This window comes from Cebidichthys violaceus, unplaced genomic scaffold (genome assembly GCF_023349555.1).
Source record: "Cebidichthys violaceus isolate CVI_PGR_0920_01 unplaced genomic scaffold, fCebVio1.0.p SCAF_17, whole genome shotgun sequence".
NCBI lineage: Eukaryota > Metazoa > Chordata > Actinopteri > Perciformes > Stichaeidae > Cebidichthys > Cebidichthys violaceus.
This window is the reverse complement of record NW_027176340.1, coordinates 10,486,527-10,507,769: the sequence shown is the minus strand read 5'-3', so window position 1 is coordinate 10,507,769 and position 21,243 is coordinate 10,486,527. Positions and strand designations below refer to the sequence as shown.

At 38.9% G+C, this 21,243-nt stretch overlaps 1 protein-coding gene across 2 annotated transcripts in view; it reads left to right on the top strand.

Annotated features, from left to right (window-relative positions):
- The window catches only part of igsf21a (immunoglobin superfamily, member 21a), a 194,875-nt gene that overhangs the window by 158,793 nt on the left and 14,839 nt on the right, over positions 1 to 21,243 (top strand). For both annotated transcript variants that reach the window (XM_068712572.1, XM_068712571.1), the window contains exons 5-6: positions 2,719 to 2,834; positions 17,570 to 18,047. In XM_068712572.1, coding sequence (XP_068568673.1) covers positions 2,719 to 2,834; positions 17,570 to 18,047 — 594 coding nt within the window. The remainder of the gene's footprint in view (positions 1 to 2,718; positions 2,835 to 17,569; positions 18,048 to 21,243) is intronic.

Sequence of the window (21,243 nt, the reverse complement as noted above, 5' to 3'; positions counted from 1 at the left end):
TTCTGAGGAAAAAACTGAAATCTGAATGCCAGGCACACAGAGCAGGAATACCTTTGTCTGTACACTGTGCAGCTGTGCAGTTTTCATTATGTAGAGGAAAGGGAGAGATGCTGCGGAGAAGATTTGATATGTTCTATCTGTTCTTGAATCTTTTTAGTTTTAAAAGAAACCTCCATGAAAATGTCAAATATATTGACATTTTTTTCCATTTAAAAAAAAAAAAAAGTTTCTTTGCTTTTTAATGTCTTTCTCCCAAGACCTCTACAGATTGTTTAGCAAACTTAACTGTCGTGTCTTTCTTTTTTTTCTCCAACTGTTTTGTATGAGCTCTATATCCAACCTACATCCGCATCAACATACTACGCAGTAACCCTGTGAAGAGGGAAATTTAATTATATCTTTTGTTTTTAAATGATTGCTATTTAGGCCTCAGTATGTGTTTGCACTAAGAGGCAGACGCCCCCATTTAACACGCCCGACAGACAGCTTAAAACAAAGAACTGCGGTACAAAAAAACATGAGGACATTTTTCTCAACCTTTTAACAAGTGGGCGAAGTGAGAGCTGGAATTAAATGAGGTATGAAAGGCTTAGACTCCATCATCCCAGACAACCATCTTAATCCTATATACAGGGTTGTTGTGTTTGAAAATAGCGTGCTGTGCACAGCGGGTCTTGTTTTTAATCATGTCAAATATTTCACCAAGCTTTATTGCTGTCTTTGGCTTTGACTCCCATTAGGTGACCATTCACCCACAGGGCAGAAAGCCCGATCAATATACCTCTCTCCTGAACTAACTTGAACCAGAAGGTGGTGTTAGTGATTCTATTTTAACTAAACAAAGCATCTCCTTATTAGAGCTTTATAGAAGTACTTGTCAGGGGATTATCAATTATTATCAGTCAAGTGGAAACTTGCAAATTGACAATAACGTTTAATCTAATCAAATTGAATTCCATGAGATTATCTTTGTCTAAATTAAATGTGCGTGGTTTAGTGTGTTAAAACTCCCTGCAGATAGCTGCAAAAACTCTCCTGATCTCTTTGCGTTTACAGCTGCTAATATTGTGAAAATGAATCATAATTTTTTTATCTACATAGTATCGCAGCACTTGGAGCACTTTGAAGACCGAAAATTCATGATGGTGCTAGCAATATATTTACTGGACTGCAGCAAGCTCTATTCCATAAAACAGCATCACACTCTAGAGTATGATGCTGTTTTATGGAACAGAGCGATCAATATCATAAATATATAAAGTTGGATTGTTTTTTCTTTTTATTGTCTGATTATATGCTCTGCATACTGGAGCAACTTCACTGCGCTGGAGAGCACTTCACCACTTGACACCGTTGTGTCGGGTACTTGTGAATGATTGGTCAGGAACAGACACCTCTGACAGCTTATCATATGCCAGGTTGAGGCAGGCTTGTCAGTAAGCTAATGGAGTGTTCGAAGGTTAATTTACTACCATATGAATCCCATCAATAAGCAATTAAGTGGTGTGGAAACACAGAGGCACCCCGACCAGCAAAGCAGCTAAATCCCCACCAACCCCCCACCTTAAATCAATTAATTTTCCACGGCATGTCTGTTTAAAACCGTTGATAGATTTAACTGACACATGAAAAAGACACTGCTCCATTCGTGACCTTTCTGTTGCCTCACCGTGTTCGCCTCAAAGCATGACTCATGGATTCAGAAATTGTAACCTCAGAAGAGACTCTTCTCTCAACTCACACAGTCCTCGGCGGATTTCACAAAAAGCCTCTCGTTCTAAAATAGAGCTTGGGCCAATTGAAGTATTCTTAAAGAAATTTCACTGCAGAATCTGAAGGAAAACAAAGCGCCAGACTATTCACTGCCTACGCATGTTGTTGCATGAAAGGCCTCACAAAGGGAATGCATGTCGATGTATAGAAAACATGAAAAACTCTACATCTCAAAGCCTCTTCAGCTTGTGAAAAAGTGCCTTTGATACTCAGAAGTCCTCATCAAAATTCAAGAGATCCTTGTGCAGCTGGCCATCATCTGCTGCAGTGTCGTCACTTAAGAACGTGCTTGTTGATATTTCCCCCGAAACAGCCACAATATGGTCTGTGGAGTATTCATATTCATATTTAAGCCACCATGCAAGGACTCGGGTAGGACTGCATGTTGAACAGCTGATTTTCCGGGGGATGTGTGAGATTTCCATTCATTACCTCCTTCTCCTCTGTAATGCTGTGAAGTCTTGCTCACATGTTTTTCCCTTTACACTGCCATGGCATACAAGCTGGAATCCCAAGCGAGATTCAGGCGGAGGGTTAGTGATGTGATATGTGTGAGATTTTCTACCTTATCAGCCTCATCTGACTCACATGAGCCCTGGGGAGTTCTGAACATATTGTCCCGACCCATTCAGTTACCATTTCAAGTGGAGATTCTCTCAGCGGGTTCTTGCGCTAGACAAAGCAGGTCTGCAGATTTGTTTTTAGTCTGTTTCATTTTTAACATCTGGGCACAGCAGCTTTGCTCTTTCTCTGCCCTCACCTGCTCGCTCTTTCTCGGCTGTCAGTGTTGCTGCCGCCACTTACATGTTCACAAAATAACTCCTGGATTACACTGAGCAAGGGAGAGCGGATGTTTTCTAACAGTTTAAGAATATCTATTGCATTTTCTAGTCATTCAAATGTTTTGGGATTATATTCACAAAGCTTTCTTCCTGTCCTCCACAGCACCTCCAAACAACATATCAGTGGTGGCAGAGAACACTCCAGCCCCATTCAGTCGATACCAAGCGCAGAATTTCACTCTCGTCTGCACTGCAAAAGGAGGGAAACCAGCCCCATCGGTGAGTTGCTGTAGATGAGAGGCCTTGCTGCTCGTCCACTAGGGACCTGCCTTTCAACAGATCCCTGTTGTTTACAGAGGAAGAGAAACAGTGTTGCATGTTGCTGACAGCGGTTTTTTTCTTCTTCTTTTTAGATATAAGCCCACAAAACCACTCAGAGTTATAATGTTTTTTTAACATTCCAGTAAAAATGCTCTGTAAACAGGATTTCAAAAGTTGCATACCAACAGCACAATCCTTGATCTCAAGGCTTTCCACAGACATCCAGTGTTATTTGATAGAAGATGAAGGTGGATACAAGCTCCTCACAAACCATGCCACACATAAACCTAACTGATTTCATGAGAAGGTGTACAGCACAACATTTGAAGGACATCCCGCGTGTCATGATAACGCATTTTAGGCTTTTTGCATAATACTTAACGTCACGCCGTTACCGTGAAAAGGCTGCAGTTAAGTTTAGGCAACAAAACTTGGTTAGTTTTTGTAAAAACATCATGGTTGGGATTGAAATAAGTACATAAACCAAGGAAACATGAACGTTACATGAGTATATCACTGACGTATGAATTATACATATTATCAAACCTATTCATGTTTGCAAATGAATTTCTGTCCATGGAGCTGTGCCATCTCAAGAATCCATTTCATCAAATAGAAATCATCAAACAGAATTCAGTGAGTTAACATACAGACAATTTTGACCAAAAAAAAGGAACTTTGCTGATTGAGTATTTTCTTCAGATGCCCATTTAACAGGACGCTTTCCACATTTTTAAAGTGAACTCTGGGTGATTAATCACCATGATTTCTCATGCCAACACGTCACATAGGTCAGGACCGTTGGCATCACTTTCTGTCACTAGGTAGCCCAGCGCGTCACTCCACTGCATTTGCAATAAATCCGTGGTTGACGTTGTGAATTCAAACCAAAACACTTTATTAGGTTTAAGAAAAAACATCATGGTTGGGCGTAACAAAAGTACGTAAACTAAGTAAAATGCAAACAACATAACATAAGTATGGAAAATATGTAACACAATAATAACTCAACAACACTTGGACAAAAGTTTTGTGTTTGTTTGACCCTTCACAAGCACTCTCTCATTTACATGAGAAATTACTCCGTCACTTGTTTTGAGTGTAGAATATTCACACATATTCATTTACATTGCAGTCAGTACAGACTACCGTATTTTCCGCACTATAAGGCGCACTTAAAAGCCTTTAATTTTCTCAAAAAACGACAGTGCACCTTGTAATCCGGAGCGCCTTATATATGGATCAATTGGTTAATTGGTTGATCCATACTGGTTGTACACGGCGCTCTGTCAAAATGTTTCAGTACGACTGGTAAACTACAAAGCCACACCGCTTGCAGCATTACGGCTACCGTAGTCAGGGGCGTCGCCGAAGTAATAGCGGTAAACACCGGTACTGTGCTTACTCCTACTCTATTCTATGCGCCTTATAATCCGGTGCGCCCTATATATAAAAACAGTTCTAAAATAGGCCATTCATTGAAGGTGCGCCTTATAATCCAGTGCGCCTTATAGTGCGGAAAATACGGTACATGGCATAAAATGACAAGCAAAAACCAAGGGTGGCATTGCTATTGTTAAATTGCTAAATTAATTACAACTTGTTTTGTCATTCATATGTCATTTGGAAAGACCAGGCTGGATAAACACACATATAGTGATCCTGCTGTCCCCAGTACTGCTGTTACATTCATTAAAGATTGACCTGTGATTGATTACCAATGCTAATTCAGTCATGCCATGTAGTCATTAAAAAAAAGGTATCAGATTCAGGAAACAGACACATTAGTGTTATTGATGGTCACACTTAGGGTAATGAATTTATTCCTAGTGACATGATAGTAATGATTGCACACAGAACTGCCACTATACACCCTCTTACATGTACAGTACATGCAGCAACACACCAATGTGCGCATCACAAGCGAACACACATTTACTCACAAAATTACACTTGCACTTTTTCTTTCAACTTTTTGAAGTGCAAAACAAGGTCTTGAAAAAAAGCACTCAGTATGCTCCTGTGTTTGGTGCCATATGAGCTTACGGACTCAGTTTGAGAGCCGGCGCTGGCTGTTTGTTCCCACTGGGTCATTAATCATCGTCCATGGGTATATGGTAATGGTCTCCAGACCCTGAACATACCCATCTCCTGCAATTATGAGCCCGGTGAGAGGTGAATACAAGGTGAATATGATTTCCGTCTCTCAGGTACTTCCTGGCTGATGGTGTAATGAGTGAAGTTCTCCCCCGTTGTGATTTCACAGGGAGCCTTAAGCCATTAAAGCTCAGCATCACCGGATCCTCTTTCCAGCGCGTAATGGAGTAAAAGAGATCCTGAAAGGTTTCAGCTGGTCAGTAAGCCCAGACTGCCACTGTGTCAGTGACCATGTCACATTGCTGATAACTACCTTTGTCAATGACTCAGCAAGCAAATGATCCAAGTCACTGACTTGAGATAAAAAACAAAAAATAAAAGACTTGTTTGGCCGTTCCATTCACCACCAAATTTGCACATTGCAGAAAAAAAATATTTTGTGTGAGATGTATTGAAAGGTTTTGATATTGACTCAAAAGAAGCCTTGTGTTGCAAAAACAGTTCATGGCATTCAATCCAGCAGTCGTATTACTTAATTTTAAGTACCAATACAATCTAAAAGAGCAATCTGTTTCATAAACCAAACTATAATGCTATCATCTCATAAATCAAAATTTGTTCTCATTCTTCCGAGACAGTGCACACAATACAGATGAGGGGAAGTTTGAGTTTAGAGGTACATGAAGAATACTTGATCAAGGCTGAATTTAATTTGAGATTAGTTCAATAAGACTTTAGCTCTGTTGTGCGATTGAAAAATTATCTTAAATTATCTAAAAAATTAGGTTGAAAACAAAACTAAATGGAGTTTAATCAATATTCGGCAGTCTGCCTTTAACTTTCTTTGAGGAACTTGATTATTTTGCTTAATCTATCTAAAAAAGGCGGCCATTTTAAAAGTTAACCATCTCAAGTGTAAATTTAATGGTAATACTGGATCAAATTTGAATTTGGAATTCAAAGTTTTGTTGCATCAGAATTAAACATTTAGAGTCAAAACTAAACAGACATTTAAAAAAAAAGATTTGGATTTAATCTTTCTTATTAATTTTAGGCTAGTTTTTATGTTTAGTGTAATATAACTTAAAGTTATCCTTGGTGCAACCCAGCTCAAGTATCATAAAAAGCAGATTATTTGCAGGTAAAAGCAAATTAAAGTAAGGCAGACATAGTGGTGTACTAATGCTTAATTTAGTGAAAGAAATAGTGCAATGAGGAAGTTGAGAATTGTTTTTTAATGGAACAGGATGTGGGAAATGGACTAGGCATTCAAGTACTACAAATATAACTGATTACGTTTCAGTATTGGAACGTGATATGCTGTATCTTAAGATAAGCATATCAATTTGAGACTGTTGATTGTGAAGGACTGTTGACACATCTTGCAGAGTCAGTGAAAGAGACAGTAATGGACAAAAAGCATGACGTTAATTAAAGATAATGAGCTTTGTGGCTTGCCATTGTGTCAGACACATAAGAAACTAATATAGTGAACCTTTATCACACTAAATAATTCAGTTCAGCAGCCAGACAAATCCATTTAAAAACAAAATGAATTCATTGGAGCTCCTGGACAGTAATCTAAAAGGGAAACACCAAATCCAATATCATCCTAAAAACAGCAAGACATGTCTCCTACATCTTCAGATTGACTCTTTTTTTAGTGGCTTTTTTTAAACAATTCTATTTTATCAAAGAAACAGAAACACACCGCATGTGTCCTTGGTTTTTCTGTTTGAAGTCGGGTGGAGCTAAGTTTGCTAAAGTCACCAAACTTAACAGGAGAGTCAGATTACAGTCAAGCACAGTTTGTACACCCACACAGTCCAGAGAAGAGGTTTGATTAGCCAATAAGTGAAAACACTTGCGTTAGCATCGTGAGTCTGACGTTCCTAATGCTCTCATGGAAGTGTTTTACTTATAATTTAAACATTGTTTGAGCCAGAAAACTATTGGAGCCTGGATGGAAACTAATTTAAAGGCCACTAATTTGCCATCAAATTATCCTTTAAGCAAACATACAAAGTGTTTACACTGGAACGATGCAAGATATTAAGAGAAATCTGCATGAGCCAAGGAAATTGAGAAATAAAACACTTTCAACTTGAGAAGTTACTTTGTCTTCGTGGGGAGTTGATCACGACCCGTCAAAGTTGCCTTGTATCGTTGGTCTAAATCAAAACCCAGCAAACAAACTCTGACAGGTTTCATGGATAGATTTTAGAAGTGCAGTTTCACTAGGCTCCCCAGCCCTGCAAACTTTTCTCCTCTTTAATCTCAGTTTAGATCTCATACTGTGGTCCTCAGCCAGTAGCAATAGAAAAAGAAATATTAATTTATGGAATAAAAAAAAGTTGAGTCCTTTGAGAAGTAGAGCTTGCTTTCATATTTGTGTTTGGTATATTCTCTATGCTTGGTTATCTAAATTTTACCTGTTATGTCATAGCGGGTTAGCTCTGGAGCAAACTAGTTAAATGTTGCCAAAGGATTTGTCAAATCTTAATCAAAGCTCCTGTCAAAGTTAATAAAGGGTTGCAAAAAGGGCAATTACAACATACAAACATTATGTAGTTATTGTTAATCATTATAACTTATTGCAATTGACATGATCCCCATTACGTTTTTAGAACAAGCACAAATATCACATTTAAACTGTGACCATTTGTTCAATTTATGCTGTTGTCCAGGGTCATGCAGCATAACAAAACCTCATTATTAGATTTGTAAGTATTTGCTTGGATGTTGCTGCTATGTCCCATTTGTGTGACTGCAACTTCAAACGGCTCCCTTTGCTTTTTGATGAAACTCATTTAGTCTTTGTCGGTGCTGCTGCCCCGCGGCTTGTTGCAAAATGAGCTGTTGTCAGCTCTATTTTCAATGTCATGTCATTGCAAGCCTGGTCTTAATAGTGCCTCACAACTTACAAAATAAATTGGCTTTATTTACTGATCCAGCTAAATATGACTAATCTGTATTATTTCTTATTTTGTTTCCAGATATACCAAAGTATGTTTTACTGTATTATGACAATGAATGAATTCCATGTGGCACGTGTCCATGGATTTGGGATCAACAAATTCTGTACCTATTGTATTTTCAGCCCTACAGCTTGCATTTGTGACATATCTCAAGTCATTATTTGTCATTATTTGTCATGAGATTTACAAGGGATACTAAGTGAACGTCATGAAAAATTTTGTATAACCTGCAATAACTGCAATAGCTTCTTTGGCCATTTGAGGGCAGCAAAATCAAGTTACAAACAGATAATTGGCATATCACCTTTTAAATCGAACCAGCACATTCTCACACCCAAATGGTCAAACACCGACAGCTTAATTAATGGCCCTACGCTTCAAACTATGGCGCTTAAGTACCCCTGTAGCATAATTTTTGGACGTGTCAAGGACGCGGTGTCTCTTAACATGCTCTCTTTCAAAATAAACGTATAACTAAAAACAATAAAGCTACGTAGGTAAGTAAGGTCAAATAAGTCAGTGTTGACTTGGTTTCACACGGGCCCCAAACAGCGGTCTTTGCGGACTCTCTTTATACTATGTCAGTTGCTCTGACCTTCTAATAATGACTTGCATGGTTTTAAATTGGAGTTAGTTGAAAGCCTGGTGAGTAGCATACAGGCTGTAAAGGTTGCCTCTGTGTGTTGGTATCAAATGCAGAGGGGCACTGACCAACCTTCAGTATTTGACGAGTTGGAAGTGAGAAGGGGTTGTTTGAACTTTTTAGCAAACAGTTGCTTTTTACACATCCAGAAAATACAAAGCATTTGAGTCATTTTTGTGTCAACCCGATAATTAGTACTCTCATATTTACACTCTTTTAGCTCTGTTTTTGGTCTCTGCCAACTCCTGAACTCCTGGGGGAAATATCTGGCTCCACTAAGTTCACCAGCTAACTGTGTCTGTCTGACACTTGGTGCTGAGCAGATAGGGCAGGCTTACAGTGGGGTTTTTTGAGCTGAAAACAGCTGCCTGCTGCGGCCGCTGTTAATGTATTGAGAGAGGTGAGAGTGAACTAACACAGTGAAGTTGTGACCAGACAGGTAAACAATGAGCTGAAACTCAGCAAGGTCTGAAAAGAAGGGCTGTGGGTGTTGCAGACTTGGTGACTTTTTCGCCAGATTAACCAACTAAGTGCTGCTTGCTACGCGAGTTGGCAACACTGCCCAGGTTTTTTCAGTTGGGATTTTTTTTTCAAAATACAGCTTACTCTTGCTGGTTTCTCAAGATGACCAACTTTGTGGTTTTGATCATTTTAATATAAGTCTACCCACATTTCATGTTCACAGGCATCAAAAAGATGTTCTATTTCCTGCTGCAAGAATTCAGCCAAACAGGGTCCTTTTGTTGCAAGCACTATTAAAAAAAATGGCTGCTGTTAATAGAAGGTGAGAAGAAAAATGGGTAGGGAGAACAAAAGCAGCTGATTATGCTGCAGATCAGCAAGAATCCCTTCAAGTAATTAAGACAAAACAAGCGGTGAAGCTACATAGTGTTTGGGCAGCAAATGTTATTTTTATCTTCAGGTTTTCATATAATGATATTTATATTTATTTTTACCTGTCGTACTTTGATTTTTCATGAATAGATACTGATAAATTAACAGATTAAAAAAATAAATAATGAGCAACATCAAAATTGTGTGTGTATGTATTCATGTTCTTGCTAGACCCAAACAAGATTTTACCCAACAGAGTGAGGACATTTTTGGAAAGTGAGGACATTGTAGCCAGTCCTCACTTCTTCAAACGCTACGGTAAGGGTTGGAGTTAGGCATTTTGTTGAAGGCCGAGTTCAGATTAAGGGGAGGGTCCTCACAAATCCAGATGGACAAGAATGTGTGTGTGTGTGTGTGTGTGTGTGTGTGTGTGTGTGTGTGTGTGTGTGTGTGTGCGTGTGCGCGTGTGCATGGGGAGGGAAATAAGAACCTCAAATGCTTTTAACATCTTTGAATGCAACACTTTCTTTTAACCTAAAAAAACATCAGCTCTGTTTTGATGAATTTAATAGGGCCCATCATAAAGAAAAACTATATTCCCTATTTGTAAAAGGATGCTTATCGAGGCAACTTTCTTATCAGTCCTGGATTATGGAGACATTTTATACATGCAATGCTTCAGCTGCGACTCTGACCCCCTAAGATGCTGTTTATCATTCTTCACTAGGATTTTTTACTGGAAATAATTATAATACTCATCAATGTGAGCTGTATGCTGAGGTTGGGTGGCCCTCTCTCTCTGTAGAGGTCAGCCATCGGCCAATTTTTGTTTTTATCTTCCTCTCATCTAATCATTCAAATACACAAATATGTTCACAACGACATGGCCATCTGGAATGAGGCAAAGTAGTGAGTGAGAGTGGTGTGAAAATGGTTGGCAAACACTGCTTTGTTTCATGTATGTATCATAACAACGGCTTGTATATTGGCAGTCCTAGATCTTCCAGTTTCTCATATTGAATGACAAATACAGACTGATGCCACCTGCTGGTATAGGATGTTTTTTTTTCTCTCGCAGGCGCAGAGCATAAGTGGTAGTTGGCCGTTGGCCGTTGTCTGTAGTCTTTGAGGTGTGTGCAAGTTTTTGGCCCAGACATGGCCGACGTAATGGAACTTGAGATGTGATAAACACTAGGTTTTATTTATTCATGAGGCCCTTACTGTTAAGTTTTTTTTTTACCCCCTTACATTGCTTCTTTGTTGTCTTTTAATGTGGGCCTCTATCAAACACATTCAATTGACTGGATTATGTTGCAGGTGCTGGTTGTTTTTACTGAGCTTGGAAAATGTAGTTTATCTCTTTGTGCACTTGCCTCATGGAATAACATGCAGAACAATCGAAAGCTTACCTCACTTAAAAGGACAATTTACATTTGTTATTATACCCTATTTCTCTTCCAGATGTTCATGTTTGAGCTGATTTATTGTCCTTACATTTTCATTACTTTATTTAATATTAAGTCTTGTATTTGTGTTTTTTGCTGTGCCTAGGATCTTTTGTTTGTTTTTACTTTGCTATATTGTAAATGATCTCTCTGTCTGAATGAGTCCAGAAAAAGGTTGACTGAAATTTTTGAAAGTGTTTAAGTTTCTCCAACACTGCTACTGCTGCATGTCACTAATAATAAATGCAGTTTTAGAAGGCTTCTACTTTACCTTCTTCTGTCTCATTTTGTGCTTTTTATTGGTTCTTCAAATTGAGACACCGAACATGCCAAATTCCCCTAGTGCCAATTTGAAACAGCTGAATATAATGGACTGCATGTGGTAAAAGTGTCTGCTATTATGTTTCAAGATCTGTCACCATCTGATGTCACTGAAGCGAGCTGGTGACATATCGATAATAGCTTCCCAGTGCCACTCACTAGAACATCCTCAGAGCACAAGCAAGCACTGATTGAAAAGAAGATAATGACAGTTAATAACAAGTCATGGCCAGGATCCTTCTCTCTCCTCTTTCTCTTACCCGTTCTCTTACCTCTGCACTCTCATTGAATCATTATGTCACTGCGCAAATAACCGCCTTGTCCTTTTGACAACGCCGTGATTAATCGCAGTAACATAAAGGTGTATATGGACCAACGGATGATTGTTACATTTTCAATAGGGTTCAGAATTGAGATGTTGATGAGATGGGGGCGGCTTGGCAGTGTGCAGAGTGCAGGTGCTTTCATCACTGCCTATTCACAGGAAAAACGCAAAACCCTTCTCATGCCATCCCAGCTTAATTTCACTACTGCCGTGGCATTGAGTGTGAGCTACTGCTTAGAATTACTTCTTGCTTTTTCTCTGTGCTAATTCATTCCAGAATGAAGTAAGTGGTTTGTGTCCGGTTTCATTGTCTTCACATATTGGACTATGAAGTATTTGGGGATTTATAACAGAGGCATGATTGATAATCTCTTTATTCCGTGCAGGGAGACTGCCTTTAAGAGAACAATACAACAGCAATGCCAAAAACACAAAAAAATCCACTTTTACATGAGAGCAGGCACTTCTTGCCAAGTCCTACAGCAGTAAAATGTATTATCTGACAAGCAAATGTGTTTAATGAAGACAATGTGGCCATTTTGCACATTCTACAGTACATTTTATCATTTCCTGAGAGGACATTTTAAGATTCAAATGTATTCCAAAACATCTTAAAAGATCAAAAATGTTGTGTGACAATATTCTGTTCAATAACATCTTTACCTTATTGTACAACATAAAAAAATGTTTTCAACAAACAATAGATGCCGAATAATCACATGAAAGGTAACTTTCCTAACGCAGTACCCAACAAAAGTGCCCATGTTACTTTGTGAAATGCTACCATTTGTTGGAGATGTGTATCACAGTGAGAGACATCCTCGGCCTTATTTTGGCATCTTTATAATAACTTGTGGAAATTAATCAGTGTTTGCTTTCCCATTTGAACGGTCTGAAAGAACTGACGTATTCTCTGTTATCTCTGCCTGTCAAACAAGCAAAATGTGGGAAATTAGATTTTAGCAAATTAGTCGGTAGCTTCAAGGAACACAGACCAAGTTTACAGTGATGACAGATGTCTCCTTAATTGTGCTTAGATTTAAAGATGAATTGTGGATTAATTCACATTAATATTTACAAAGATACAGGGTCCTGGTGACTCAATTTGTCCGGGCAAATTGCTTGTAGTCCGGCCAAGGATGAGGGACTTTGTCACACGTCTCTCTCTTCTGTCTTCTTCATCTGGCTGCTCTAAGCTGTTCTGTTTAATTTCAAAACACATTTGAACAGCAAGATGTCAAACCTTGGCCTTGCCGAGTTGCATTCATGATATGTTCTGCATTTTTTTAATGCCTTCTCACAAGTTGGTATTTTTGAACCTGATATATATACTAGCACAGTAAAAGTGCTCACATTGAACTGATCCCGGTGAGCACCAACTGGGATTTCAACGTTGACTTTTAGTTGAAAACTGGTTGATATTCAGTCTGAACAGCAAAGAACTATTCACAGCATCATTTCAACCGGCTAAAGTGCAGTAACAAAATCAACGTGTCACAAAATACCAATTTGTTTTAAAATGTTGATGGTTTCTTCAGTTGTAGGTTGAAAGAGAGACCATTTTGGTTAATGTGAACGTATTTCTCCAAAGTCAGATTAAACTGGTCGGTTAAATGTGGTCGACACGAAGACGTGATTTGGATGCATTTAATGTTTCATATAAAACATCATAAATACGGAACTATAAACTGTATGCTGCCAACAAGATGCTCCCAGGACATCTAATGAGAGCAGTGTATATTCTGTCTGTACATTCATGTAAAATACTAGTGTTTGTTTACTGCTGGAACACGCATGCACAGGACCTTTGGCTCAGACCGCTTCTACAACTTTAAAAGATGCGGAGCGAAGTGAACGAGCTGACGGAATAAACGTGAGGCTTCACGCCATACTTTGTAAGTACTTGAACTACTTTATCCCAATAATGCAAAGCATTAACACCATTAGTATAATTGTATGCTGCTCAAGATGCTGGCGAGGCTGTTAGCTTGTAGTGTTAGCATATTAGCTTGTAGCATTAGCATGTTAGCTTGTAGCGTACTGTAGCATAGACCAACAGTAAATATAAACATGTGTTTGAGTTTAATGTTGGAGTCTGTCTTTATGGACTGTTGCTGTAGCCCAACGTTATAAAACTGAGTTTGTAGGCCATTTCCCATGTAAAATACACAACAGAAAGTGAGTGGGGCTGTACACGGTTTAAATGGGGAGGAAGTGAGTAAAACAAAGTGATGTACCAAACATTGTTGTTTGGCTTACAGCAATATATAAACAATATAAAGTATTTTACTGTGTAATATCCCAGTGAGCATCTTTCTGTTGAAAAGAAGTTTACCAAACGACTATGGTCACCGGTGAAAAGACGTTCAAAACTGGTTAAAAAGTAACAACTCTTTTCTAATACTTGTGTTATTTACAGATATCCACCTTGAAAATATGGCCGACCATCAGAAACCGGCTCCTGGGTGGCTTTGACAACGACATGTGAATAAGTAAAGGGAGATTTTGTTCAACAATCGTGTATTTTGAATTTCAGTGTAGTTGTATTTAAAGAACATTATCCATGTCATATTTAAATTGTTGCTTAATAAACACAAATTAATTGTTGCATGTGTCACATGGTTTTCTTTGCGCATAATGTGTCTATTATGTTACTTTGTCTTGACAAAGTGGTAGAGTGGACATAAATCAAAATGAATGCAGACTGGAAGAGGATATTCACCGAACAACATTACAAATATTCACTCAACCTCTCTAACTTCTTTATATGTCTATTCATGTCTGTGTCTGTATTTCCATATGTGATCTTCTTCCTAGTAATAGAAGGTGAGATGACAAAGGAACAGAACTGCAAGATACTGACAGAAATAGCACTTCTCTCCCTGCAGCTACATGTCTGTTATCCAATTCATTCACGTAGCTGATGATACATTAATTGATTCCCTTTCTTATACCTCAAGCAGACAGGTGACAAAGAAAGATATTTATTCATGGTGAGATGAGTAGGTAAACTGATGCTTGATATTTTGCTGGAGGTAACACCTCAATAAAGGTACTTCTTCAGAGCATGCAACACGGGGCTCTTTGCACTATGTAGATGTACCACATTCATTTTATTTAAATGAATTAACTTCTCTTTCAATGTTTATAGAAACAAATCAGTTATCTGGGCTGACATAATGTATTCCCTATTATACCAATCCACAGCCAACCAGGTGTTATTGTGTACCCACACCATTTTGTCCAACAAAAGCAACAGAACAGGTGCATGGAGCGTTCTAATCCACGTTGCTCTCCCTCCACCTGCTGTGATAATTAATGAGCTGTTTTATTACACAGTGAAAAGGCATCTTCTCTTTGCAAGTTGTCGAGTAGCTGTAGGAGTTAGCAGCAGACGCAATGGGGTCATTGTGGATCTGAGGTTGATGTATCCACTTCCCATTGCGCTATTGGATTTTAAGCCCTGGCTCTACAGAGCTAGAATGCTCCCACAGTGTGAAAAGTCAAGAGGAAAATGTGATAATCTGTGGAACTGCATTCGTAAATTAGCTTTATATGCTATGCTGGGCTACAATCGATACACTTGCTTCTTTATTGAAAAGATGTAAAGTGTGAGCTCGAATGGATTTTTCTTACCAATAGGCATGTTTCTAGAGAAGTGGAAGCATATAAGAATACAACCTGCACCTTAAGTAGTTAAGTGGTGCCCCTTAACTACTTAGAAATGAACATATATTTGGAGCGGAGGGTAATAACTTGTCTTTTGAACCTTAGTAACACTAACCCTTTCGAGGAGCTTTTCTTTTTTTTGTCCACATAACAAGACATCGTACGTGTGCTCTGATTAAAAAACTAAGGTTGTACTTGTAGGTGTAGCAATTAGTCATCTTTAACAATAGATTGCACTGATTTAAGATTTAAGATTTTCTCCAAGAAGGACCATTTATTATCAGATGGAAAAGGGTAAAACATTCACGTCAAGTACTCAAATGTTGTTTTTCCTCTAATGAAATAACTAATTAAAACTGCTGCGCTTCAGCCCCAACAGTCACAGTGCAAAATGAACTGACTAACTTAAAGTTTTGAAGAAAAGCTTGTTTGAACCCTACCGTTGTATTGAAAATATAGTGCAGGTAGATGGGGCCATAGAGCAATTCATGGCTCATTGGCAGGATCAGCAGGTTGTTGCAAGACGAGTAGTTGTTTTTTTTTGCTTTGTTTTGTTTTTTAATCCATGGTACTGATGACAAGCGCTACTGCAGAACGCCTTTGAGCAAGGTCACTTAGCCCATTGTGGATGTGTACCAGCCTGCTCAAATGGCAAGCATTAGAAAGTTTTTTTAGAGTTGGCTATAAATACTATGATACAACCCAACAGCACAACACAGCTTGTAATATAATGATGTGGCATCTGTCTTTGCAAACATAACCTCAGCAACAAGCGGGGGCACACAGACAGTCCCCATTCATCAGTATTTTCAAACAAAGTTGCTAAAATAAAGGTTACATTGAATGAAACCTAAAAGACTTACACATTGTCAACCAGTCTTCATTTAAAATAAAACTGTACGTTTGTAAATAAATTCGGAATTTATTACAGTGCAATTGAAAATATTGTATACGTGTCCTTAGGCATACTGTTGACCGAATTTTCACTTGCCATTCTAAAGGCATTTTTCATAGAAAGGGCCATATACAATAAAGCTTGTATTGCAGTCCAAGGATTAGAAATTCTATCCTTTTTTTTGAATGTGAGAATATAATATGGAGTTATTCCTCAGGAGCTTGGTCTTATCCTCACTTGTTTACACTCATTATTGCTGTTTGCCCACTCGAGGCATAGAGGTGGCACCATATTAAGCCATGCTTCAACCATCTCTTCACAAAAACCTCAAACAATGTAGTGAAATGCACTGTGCACAGTAATAACTCTTTGATCTTTGGCAAATTGAATTCAAATGACCAAAGGTCCTCAAAAGAGCTGCAGATGAAATTTTCTTTCTTCAACGACAACAAAAATCTGCAAAACAGCAACACGTCAGGCAGTCATTATACAACCTTATTTCAATGCAAATATCTGGAGGGTATGTGCTGAAATGGGAGTATGAATTCCCTGTCAGGAGATTAGGCGCCCAGAGATGTAAATGACATGGTGAGAAAACACAGCACAAACACATGCTGCTACAAGCCTAACACAGCAGATGAGCCAATTCTAAAATCAATTCTTTAAGGCTGCACTAATCAGCCCTTTTAAATCCGAATGGGAAAAAATGTGTAATGTGAAAGATGTCCCTCCTAGAGACAAAACTCATGCCACTGTGCAGATCACGGAGCATGTTTTATGATTGTTATGCATCCGCGTCAACTACAGTCATGGTCGGAGGCGTTATGTTTTTAGGTTGTCCGTCCCTCCGTCCACCCAAAATTTGGAAATTTCTTTAAATTTCACATGAATGTCCACCTCTACTTAAACAGGAACTGATTGGATTTTGGTGGTTAAAGGTCACCGTGACCTCACATGACACGTTTTTGGCTATTACTCAAGAAGTCATATGCTGAGAATTTTACATGAATGTCTAATAGGATAAAATGATAAAGTGATGACATTTTGGACAAACATGGATGTAATCTGCAACATAATTGCGAGGTAGTAATTCTAGTTTGGGTTTTTACCTGGAAAAGTCCCAGCAAACACACTGTACATTACCTTTCGAGCACCAAAAAGCAGACAGACAAATTTAGTAACTAGCTGGTGAACATAGCAGAGCATTTATCTTCTAAAAAAGCCCGATTTTATTCCTCAGGAGTCGACAGAGACTAAAACAGAGCTAAAAGAAGCGTGAATTTTGGACTTATGTTGACCAGGTGGCCAGAAACCAGACTTCAAATGAATGCTAATGTTTCTCTTTGTCTGCTGGATGTGCAAATAGGAAACTGTTTGCTCACCTTTTTTCTGCTGGAGATTAATGGTCACTCCATATAGTGTTCCTTTTTGTTTCTCCTCTCCATCTACTTCTCACTCTAATTCAATACTCCTTGCTCTGCCTTAGGTGTACTTCAAGCGTGATGGCGAGCTGATAGAGGTGATCTCCTACACTCAATCCTCCAGTGAGCAGGGTGGCAGCTCAGCGGGCGTGAGAGGAGCCAGGCCGCTAATCAGCAGGGACCTCGATGACACCAAACTGCAGCGTTCCCTCTCCCTTCTGGACCCCGAAGGGCGGGTGCCCCGTCTCTACACAGAGAGCCCCCAGCGTGTCCACACCCAAGGCCAGCAGTCCTACGAGCCCAGCCCTGCAACAGAGGTCATCCCAGAGACGGTGGTGAGCCGGGAGTTCCCCCGCTGGGTGCACAGCACAGACCCTCTCTACTACTTCAGCCACACTAACATCCCCCAGAGTGACGGCTCCGTTGTGGTGCAGGCCCGACTCACCTGGACCCTCAACCCTCAGCTGGATAATGACGCCCTGTTCAGCTGCGAAGTCAAGCATCCAGCCCTGTCCATGCCCATGCAGACAGAGATCACCCTAGGTGGGTAGGATGCAGAGTAGCTAACTTGTTTTTGCATGCTATTCTAATTAACCTTTTCACATCTGTCCTCTATTACTCCACCCAAAACTCACCCTTTTCTCATTACTTCTCCCTTTTAATCTCCCACTGTCTCCTTGGATCCCCTTGCTGCACTTGGCCCCTTTATGTGTCCCTTGCAAATGTTCTCAGAACAACACTGATTTTCATTCCATGCCGCTTAATTGTGTTACAGCTGAGCAGATTGAGAGTTTAGCTGCGAATGCAAAACTCCAAGTGAGTGACAGGGCAATTCATCGAGCTGTCTGTTGCTAGATTGAGTTAACTCAGTGCTATTATTGGAAAAGTCAGCCTGAATTAGAGAAGTCAATGAGAATTTCGACACACTGACCAATGTTATATAATTTGGAAAGAAATCTCAGAGATGCTGTCCTTCTTCAATGAGCACCTCCCCTAAACTCTTCAGCGCATTCTATTTTTTTAGCCTTTTAGTTTCATCACTTTATTTCAGGAAGAGAAACACTACTGCAGAGGGATTATTTTTTTGTTCATCTGCAAACTATCAAAGCAGAAGACGTAGCCATGCAGGCACTGAATTCTGAAAACAGGAGTCATACTTAAGGTAAAATTGAGCATTATGTTTTGATAGTGTGTGATCCAAGAGTAACACACACACACTAATTTTTTTTTGTAATCTAAAAACAAAGATGGCTTCCAGTGCATCCAATTAACACTTCAAAGGCGTTGGCTTGGTCCTCCTGGAGACAAGCCACACAATCCTGACATGATGATAAACAGAGACATTATCTTCTATGAGATGCTAGCGCTGGTTGAAGGCAGAAAGATAATCTGAATGAGGAGACTGTGGCTGGCACATATTTGCTCGCCGCACTGTGCGTCGCTGTCAGTATTTTATCTCACATCACCACCTTTCATCTAATTAAAAGTATCCCTCTTGCTATGCTGGTGAGCAGCTGTGGTCACTCTGAGCTGACGTATAGTAACTAACATTATCATCTCGAAGTGGAAAGTCTTTAATAGGTTTTAGAAATGACAAGCAGGGGTTTAAAATCTACCATAAACAAGGCTCGCCGCATATTTTCTTGCCTTAACTTGGGTCCATTGTTATAAAGGAAGACTTGACAGAAACGGTCCAAAACACAATCAGTGCATTTGATTGATTTAAGTCAATACTACACAGTAAAACACACTCAACTTGTTTGTCCCAAGAAGCAGCTTGATTTTTTGAAAAAAAACACATTCTCATGAAATATTCAATTTTTGCCCATATTCTGAAGAAGACAATCCTACTGAGCTGTTTACATGGTTAATGAAATCACATTTTTCACTAATATTGTTGTTTACATGCAGCTGTGCATTCTCCGATTAACGTAACCGGTGGCGGACTGCACGGCCGCGCAAACATTCAACCACCTTCTCTAAAGGCCAGCAATATTTGCTCATATCAAAAAACCTGTTGATATCCAAGACTTTCATAATGTTTAAAAGTACTTCTCCTTCCGACCTGAAATGTGAGCTTTCCTTTTTGTTTGCTAGTTGGTTTGTGACCTAAATAAAATTTGGAATATTGTCATATTCTGAATAGTATTAGTATTAGTCCGCATGCAAACATTGTCACTGAATCACTCCTTGAATCTGAATTTGGATAATGGCAGATAATCTTGTTGCTGCAGGTTGAACTATCCATTAGTCCAGCTTTCTGTTCATAGTGCACTCACATATTGCTGCTTGAGAAAAAAAAAGTTTCAGATTTTGGGTTAATGTTCAGTTCTTCCCTTTTTGTGTGCCCAGAAGTTTTTCTGCCAGAATCTATATACATATCTGGGTAAATAGGGTGAATCTACAGGGTCTCAATTAGTGAGGAAGGGACACTCCTTTCTGTTGTACCTTTTGAATCAGTTTTCAGTTCAGACTGACGAGAGGAGTTTACGATGGAAGATGGAAATCTAGTGCAGAACAGCTCAAAGGACTAGGCTGGCATTATGCTATATTTCTGTTTCTTATAGTCAACAAACCCCATGAAAAGATCAAAACCCTACTCTGTCAATGACACTTAGCCTCAAACCCTTTGGTTCCTGCTGAGACATAAATATAAAAAAATGCTTCACACATATATAGTTATTTTTAAGAAAGATTGGGTATTTTTCAGAAGAAGATAAATAGTGTATTTGGGAGTATTGTCAGCTGCATGATAATAATACACATTTGTAGTACTAGTGAGAATTAATGTTAGCAGGATGGTGAAAGAAAGTAGTTAAAGGACCATTTTACCCATTGCAACAGTGTGACCTGTTGATGTGTTTTACTAGTTTTACACACTACTTGCTAGCATGATCAATATGTTGTTGGTTTTGGTCTTTTCATAAAATGTATGGATCTTAAGTCTAATATAAAATATTGCCTACCCTATCCTTTAAACCAATTATTTATATCTAAGCTCAGGAGAGGATCCATTGTCGAAAAAAATCGCAATTGGTATTACTTTTTCCCGATGGGAATATCTCATACCAGAAAATTGTCATTTAAAAGGTAATAACTGTCGCCGTGGTATCCCAAGTAGATTGAAATATAGTACATCACATGCAAGATAGAGACAGCCGCATCAGTTGAAGCTATAATGGTATGAGCTGTCTGCTCCAGACAAAGTATTGCTGGAAAGATACCAGCTCTTTGCCTCTTTCACATGTTGATGATAAAACAGATGACACACCCTGAGGGGAATGGGTCCTGTGAAACTCTTGCTAAATGTCAAAGACGCTAATATTTTGACAAGCCGGTGTCTCTGCTGTGTTTGAAGGCATTAAATTATCATTACCTTTGTTCTTTTACAGAGATGAAAGTAACACGTACAGAAAAGAGAACAAAAAATGTACGTTTGTTGTTTCTAATTAGAGCACACTTGAAATTCAGAGCATTCACAGACCTGCTTTGGGCTTGATCCATCTTGGAGTGGAATAGTATATAAAAAGGTAATGTGGTTGTAATTTAGATCAAAGGTTATGCACAATGGTATTTTTATTTGGCTCATATCGTGTTGTTTTTAGAGTTTTTGAGCATTGTTTAACTCTAATTGAATGCAACTGTGTTAAACAGATTGCAAAAAATTCCCATCCCTTACATGCCCTATTCCTTTTTTTTTATAATCAAACCATAACTGGATAATTGCACTCAGTGTCTA